Genomic DNA, 7,758 nt, shown 5'->3' on the forward strand with positions numbered 1-7,758 from the left:
TGTTAATGAAAAAGGTGCTCCTCATTTTGAAAAAACCTGAGAACCTTCTTCACAATTACATTAACAATATTAACAATCCATGTATATTTGAGAAGTTACAAAATAAAATGAAAAAACTTTAGTATTACAAAGTATTGCAGAAGCTTGTTGCGAGATCCTTGGCATACTGATGTTGAAGGAAACCAAGTTATCTGTTAGTTCCCTTCTCCTGTTGCGGCCATATTGCACAGAGGAGCTTACAAGTTATTCAGATTCCTGAGAGGCTCCCTTGGTAAAAGCACAGCGTGTGTGCAGGGCAAGTCATACAGCTCAGGTTTGCGTCCTTGCTGGGGATTCTGAGGGAGCATCGCATTGGCTCTGAAGCTTCTGTTGGTAAGGAAGGCAAGACCGGCAGGGACTGTTCCCCGCATCGTGCTGCAGCGGACCCTGCTGGCCAGGCACCCAGGGAGCTCAGAGCGGACACCTGCAGGGCTGGCCTTTGTCCTCCAGAGTCCAGTAGTTCTCTAACGTCCGCTGTCGAGTTCCTGGGTGTAAAAGAGGAAGCTGTCTCGGTCGTGGGATCGGAGGACGCCCACTGAACCTTCAGTTCTCCTGAGCTGTGTGGGGAATCGCTGTGGTGAGGAGAAAAATAATTCCAAATTGGAGAGAAAATCAAGGGAAAAATAATTGGGCACACTAAATCACATTCACATTTACCATAATTTACTTCGAGAAATTCAATGACACACATTCAACTAAAGACTGAAGAAATTGAAAAAGACTGTTGAAACGTTTGTCATTGAATTGAATACATTTCTATTTGCAATAGGACATGTACTGTCGCACTACTGAGTAAGCAAAGCAAAGTGTTATAAAGCCAAAACATGGCAAATGTGTAACATAACTGAGAAAAGCTTGGTAAACCTGCAAAATGACTGTGCAAATGTAACCTGGTAAACTTTTCTAAGGGTTATGGATGAGACATTTACAATAATGTGCAAGTCTTTCATATTGAAAAATGACGAAACCTACAATGTAATGATTTGATTGCTAAACACAGCTGGATAAACCCTCCCAGTAGCCGTGAACCCAGCCAGAGCTATGCCTAAAGTCTTTGTAAATGTGCTGTGATGTCATTTCCTGTAATGTTTTGACAGTGTTTTGTATTTTCTGTCTGTTTCCTGTGCTTCTCCACAGCCGGAGGGCCCCTGCATCACCTACCCAACCCACAGTTTCCCGGACAACAGAGCCCCCCCTCTTAGACCTCTAACTGCTGGCATCCGCCTGTCCCCTATGGGCTGCAATAGATGCCCTTAGCCCTACGCCCTGACTGTGATGTGCAGTTCAACCCACCTCCCCTTTCCCCAGCACACACAAACGAACAAGTGTGATACATTCCCGTCTAGTGTAGAGTAGATAGTGTTTACAGTGTGTCTCCTGATACAGTCTAGTATTTGTATTTTGTAGAGTAGATTAAATGACTCCTATCTAATGAAAAAAGTGTAGTGTGAATTACATCCAGACTATATCTATATCTATATATATATTATATAATGATGCATCTTTATGTGTCTATAATTCCAAGGGCACCTACTCTGTCTGTATGCCCACAGGCGAGCTGTGATGAAGGTCCAGTTAGGTCAGTATGTCCACACATGGACTGGGCATATCGAGTGGAATGTTACTCGAGCTTGTGTCGGAGTAGATAGCTTTTCAGAACGACTGTGTCAACAACTGAAAAACAAAATGCTAAATAAATACATTTAAAAATGTAACTCATTCTGTGTTTGTATTGTCCAGTTTTAAAAGCAACAAATTGTGTACTGTATATCATTCTCTTGGGAATTGTGCAATTAAGTTGTGTGTGAGGGTGTACTCACTCTTTACAGCTATCTGTGTGACAGACTCTTCCCCACTTGCCTGGCTCATTTATTGAAGTTTAAAGTAATGCAGACTCTGCATGCTTGCATTTGAGAGTAATGGCTGACAGTAATTTCATTCTCTAGCTCTACAACCAAGCTTAAACTCAATTGTGTTCGATCCCTTTAGAATCTGTTTTTGTCTTAATCTCTTTGTTTTCCCAACCCAAAGATGCAGTGTTTCCTTTATATAATAATAATAATAATAATAATAATAATAATCTTTATTTTTAATATAGCGCCTTTCATGATAAAAATTGCTGCAAAACGCTTCACATGAATAAAACATTGACAAATATTAATAAAAGAATGCAAGAAGAACAATAAAAACAAAAGAAACACATAGAACAATAAAACAAGGCAGAGAATAAAAGGAGCATCATTTTAGCATAAAAAACGCTCCATTGTAAAAGTGTGTTTTTAATCTTGATTTAAAAGCAGTGACACTTGGTGCTTCCCTTACAGAGTTAGGCAGATCATTCCACAGTTTTGGAGCCCTATAACTGAATGCTCTCCCACCTGTGTTTTTTGTGGGACAGAAGCAACCTGGCATTCTGTGATCTGAGTGGGCATCTAGGAATATATTTAAATACGATGGTGCAAGGTCATTTAATGCCTTATACATTAAAAGCAACACCTTAAAATCTATCCTGAATCCATCAAGGAGTAAATCAGACGTATTACCTTGTTGCTTCTGAGATCCCAGAATCATCACTTCTGTTTTATCTGAGTTCAGCATTAAAAAGTTTTCTTCATGTCAGCAAGACAGGTACTCAAAATATTTAGAGCCGAGGTGTCACCCTGTTTCAAGGATAAATATAGCTGTGTAACAATGAGAATGAGCCCCATAGCAACGAATGATATTACACAGGCAGCATATACAAAGAGAACAGAGTTGGGCTCTGTGGGACCGTGCATGTAACCTTTGACAAAAAGAGGTCTCCTCTATTTTAACAAATTGCAACCTGTTCGAGAGATAGGATCGAAACCAAGACAAAACACAACCTGACAGTCCTACTAGATTTTCAAGAACTGCAGGAAATTTGTTAAGTTGCTTGGCAACTACACTTTCTAAAACTGTAGACTGAAATGGAAGATTTGAAATAGAGCTGTAGTTATTAAGAACATTGTGATCTAAGGAAGATTTCTTGAGCAGTGGTTATACTAGTGCAGTCTTGAAAGAGTTAGGAACAATACTTGATAAAAGGGAGCTATTAATAATATTTAATGCCTTGTTATTTATTTTGGAGAATATTTCTTTAAAAAGTGGAGTAGGGATAGGATCTAACACACATGTAGTGGATTTCATCTTCTTAACTATTAGCCAGATCCATTTGACTGGTCGAACAAAAATGCTCGAACATGTGGATTGGTGTCAGGCAGTAGCATAGTTTGATGACACATCTAGATTTGATACGCGGTTGAATATCTGATTCCTAATGTCATAAACAGATATGGGCAAAAGTTTATTTTTTCTTCTTAATGTCGAATGAAACTTGCTGAATAATGTCACCTTAACATTTAATTACATACCGCTTTTTGTAGTTTTCAGTATACTTAATGAAAAACTGACAAATTGAAAAATGAGGACATTTTGAACTCTAACGTCACATACTGTACTATTATCATGGCTTCCAGTCGACTTTTGCAATATCATTTTGTAGTTTCTTTGATTACATGATCTTAAATAAAAGATCTAAATATGTTCATATAATTTTTTTTTAAAATTATGGCCATAGTGAGAGAAAGAGAAATAGATACACAACCTCCAATAGGAAACATGGCAGGTAGCATCTCTACTGCGAATTACAGAATTATGGTGGTGGTCTTCTACCCAGCAGTATCTGTGAATAAGCATATGTTTACTCATTTTGATAACCCAGCTTTATAAGCTTCAGCACAAATGTGCACATCCTCTCCATCACTTGCAACTATACATATACATGAACAGGCTTTATTTTTTCTTCCAAACCATGTTTTGGAATAGTGAATAGTAAAATGTGTCTTTTTCACACCCTAGACTACCTAACTGACTTATACAGGAATAGAGTACAGATATACGTATTGGTACTGTATATTAGATAGATGAGTTTACTTGTCCTCTGTTTTAAGTGGAGTTATCTTTCCTATACTACTAGAGCGCTACTGCAGTTTTTGGTTCTCTTTTCTACACCTGTATACAGCTCTGCAGTGTTAAAGACGTATGGCTGATTTCACAGACCTTGATCAGCACTAATCTTGCACTACCTATTGTAATGTCAACTTAGGTAAGCCTGTCCGAGATGCTTATCAGGATCTGTGAACCAGCCATACTTTTTCTGAATTGCAGTTGATATTTAGTTAGAATGAGCACTCTAAAGTTAAACATGCAATAATTCTACACACAGCCCAATACGACCAGTTAAACCAGTGGCTTCAAGTCCCGACAGTTCTGGATGTGTCCTTTGGACTGCTATTTGGGATATAAGCAAAAGGAATACTGCATCTTTGTATTTTATAACAATCCTTTGTTATGCCCTGTCCTTAATTCACATACCAGCAAATTAAACTAAATCACCCCAATGGCACTAACTTATACCCTTTGTAAAGACACTACCAACCAAAAACAGACAAATCCAGTTGCTTGTGTAGCCAAACCGACGAAGGGTTAGAAAAAGTGGTCTAGCGGCTCCCGAGTGGCGCATCCCGTACAGGCAGTCCACCTGGAGTGCATGATGCGCCCTATAGTTTGGAGAGCGCCTGTTCGAATGCAGGCTATGCCACGTGGCCGGGAGTTCCCAGTGGGCGGCGCACAATTGGCCAAGCACTGCCTAGGCGGGGAGGGTTAGGTCGGCTAGGGAATCCTTGGCTCACCATGCATCAGCGACCCCTGTGACTGTCCAGGCGCCTGCAGGCCTGCCTGTGTGCAATTTAGAACTGCATGGTCCTCCAACGCTGTAGTTCTGTAATGGCTTTGTCTTCATCTCTCCCAAGTTAGTGCAATGAGATGGGTTGAATAATTGGGCATTCCAAATTGGGAGAAAATCGGGGGTAAAATAATTGGCGATTCCAAATTTGTCAAAAAAAAAAAAGAAAAAGTGGTCTACTGGTATGTCAAATCAGCAACAAGTGAGCAACAGTTGCATTGAGTAATATTGCATTAAATAAAAATGCATTGAGTAAAATTGCTCCCAATTACAAAACAACAATGTAACAGTTCAAGACAATAACATTCCTTCTATCTTTTATTTCTCAAATGTATATCAACGGAACAGAATTAAACTGTTTAATCTAAAAGCACCCTCTAAAAATGTCTCTACAGAGATATTTAAAACATTGAAAATGTCTGCTGGCAGTGCTGATATTAAGGACACTTATTTTTTATTTCTTTTTTTGCACCAATTGTCTTTATTTCTTCCTGCTTCTCTTTTACTGTGTTCTTTTTTCTCTTTTTTCTTTTCTCCTTTCCTCTTGTTTTTTTTCTTGTTTCCAGTCGACCGAGCAAGGGCAGCCCATCCCGCCCAGAGAGCCCCCTGCCTCCACTCGAGTCTTAATGCAGCTCCGCCCCCCCGCCCTGTCTCTCTCTCTGCCTCTGTCTCTCCATGCAGAAAGGGGGCGGCACCACCAACTACCAGCCTAGCGGAGTGCTTTCAGCTCACCCTGCGACTTATCCTGGGTCCTTTTCAGTGATGCACCAGCCCTTGACACATTTCTAAATAAAACGTAGTTAAAAAAAAAAAAAAAACATGCTGAAGCTTCAAGCTGGACACCACTGACAAGGAAGCGATTTCTTTCACCACACAGGAAATGTAATTTTGGACGGCAGGACTGTGTTATTTGTGTAGGTGCTGGGATCTGTTTTGTGGAAGTGTTGTACATTTATAACAATTTATGTAACCTTATCATACTGTCTCTTAATACTGTATCATTGCCTTTGCACAAAGAGACCCCACAGGTCAATCTTAAAACTGCTTTAACCCTATGTGTGTGATCCAAACCAGCCGATCAACAAATCAGCTGCATTCCTCCTGTTAGGAGAATGGTAGACTGAATGAAATACCAGATTTAAATAAAATGCACAATATATATCTAGATCATCAAATCTAGAATCTAGCAGTCTAACAAAGGGTTAAGGTGATGGTATGGTAGGCTTGGGCAATACTAACTGTACAAGGTTTTTATTCAGCTGCTTTCATGGCATGGCTGTCAAATGCTTGGGGACCATTTTAATCTCCCAGTGTGATGTTCTCTGAAAACCGTATGATTCAATGTTCACAGAGGCAGAAAGATTTTAAGATTAAGTATGTAAAATACAAGAAACTTTTAATCCACTTTTCTTTAGCAGCGTTAATTAAATTAGAAATGAAATGCTTGGTTATCGCTAAACAACCACATGATATCCATCAAATGTGGCTTTGATTTTAAAACAAACTACAGTACTATCATTAGACGGCACAAGAAGGTAATACTAAGTGTTATTATTAAAGAAAGAAGCCACAATGATTGGTAATGGTTTTAAAGGTTTTTTGCACTAACCTTCAAAAAGCACGGGTTATTATTATTTTAAATGCATTTAAAAAGCAGCACACTCCCAGCCCCTCACAATGTGGGATTTTCACCACCTGACGTACCTTAGTCTGACCTATCGTAGTGAGTACAAACAGGAGCTCAAAGGACAGCATGGGCCATCCGGTGGGAACATCCTAAATCACACTGGAATATCAACAGCCTCAGCCAAGAACACTTTTACTAATGCCTCAAACACATATCAGCTATCAGCCATAAACATCTGCAAACATATAATACCTTGCCTTCATATAAAGCATTTGGTCCTCATTTAAAAAAAATTATAATAATAACAACACTCTCCCGTCCTGTAAAGTGTCATGAACTATGTGAAATACTGTTAACAAATAAGCCCTCAAATTATCACTGCACAATCTCTCACGTTTGAAGGTTTAAATGATCACTATTGGAGTTTTGACTTGGCCCCTAAAGTTTATGAGTTGAACAAACCAGCATGTCTTGTTAACTGTTGTACCCATGTACCCTATTCCCCTTCCAAACTTAGAAACAACGTAAACGTATTTTAACAAGGACAGATCTTAATTGTGTTACGTATCTTTGTGGTGCATTTATGGGCATTGTGCTTCCATTGTTTAGAGTTTAGTAATATATAAGAATAATGATCATAATGAAGTGATTGTGTTGAATTAAATAAAAAACAGAATAAAAAACTACTCGTTATATAAAATGTGGGATGACTTTTTATTCTGGGTATTGTAACTATTGTTTCTGATGAACTGCAGAGATGTAAGGAGTTTGGATTTCTGCTTAACGAAAGTGAATTTGTGCTTCTCTGGTGCAGAATGTGTACTGTGTCTTATTGCTGCTGATTAAATGATGTCTTTAAAACACGGAACTCCTTTGTAAAGAAATACAATTTTGTCAGTCGATGCTATACCAGGGCAACAGTCTGTTTCTTTCTTTAGATTGTTTTAATGGTGATCAGTGCCATGCAGTCTTCAGTCTAATTCATTGACACTTACCCTGGAGGAAAGGGAAATTGCAAGTTTATGTAACAAATCAAATACATGGGGCAGAATACAGATGTGTTAATTCAATCCACAATACTCCACTATAGCTCAGTAAATTCCCCTCCATACTTTTCCTCCAGGTTAAAATGTTAATTGAGGATCGCGTATCCAGTATCCCCACACTTCTTGGTGTTGCAGGACTCCTCTGTCAGCAGCCAGACTGTGGGGAAGCAAACAAAAAGGCAAACAATGCTACAGTATAAAAGCTTCATACAGTTTTTCTGATACAAATTTCAAGGACCTTCAAGGACCAGTTTGACAAGTTTCAAGACTTAATTTAAGGA

The 7,758-nt window shown here is 38.9% G+C and overlaps 1 protein-coding gene across 11 annotated transcripts in view; it reads left to right on the forward strand.

The window, feature by feature from the left end:
• LOC117422010 (dynamin-1) overlaps window positions 1-7,299 on the forward strand; it is a 116,043-nt gene extending 108,744 nt beyond the window's left edge. For 9 of the 11 annotated variants that reach the window (XM_058987128.1, XM_058987119.1, XM_058987121.1 and 6 more), the window contains one exon: window positions 1,177-7,299. Coding sequence is in view for 9 of the 11 variants with exons in the window: in XM_058987119.1 (XP_058843102.1) it covers window positions 1,177-1,249 (73 nt within the window). In the remaining 2 variants the exon portion in view is untranslated. The remainder of the gene's footprint in view (window positions 1-1,176) is intronic. The other 2 variants (XM_058987129.1, XM_058987125.1) reach the window with 1 other exon arrangement.
• The last annotated feature ends 459 nt before the right edge of the window (window positions 7,300-7,758 follow it).

The sequence above is a fragment of the Acipenser ruthenus genome, chromosome 15 (genome assembly GCF_902713425.1).
Source record: "Acipenser ruthenus chromosome 15, fAciRut3.2 maternal haplotype, whole genome shotgun sequence".
Lineage (NCBI taxonomy): Eukaryota > Metazoa > Chordata > Actinopteri > Acipenseriformes > Acipenseridae > Acipenser > Acipenser ruthenus.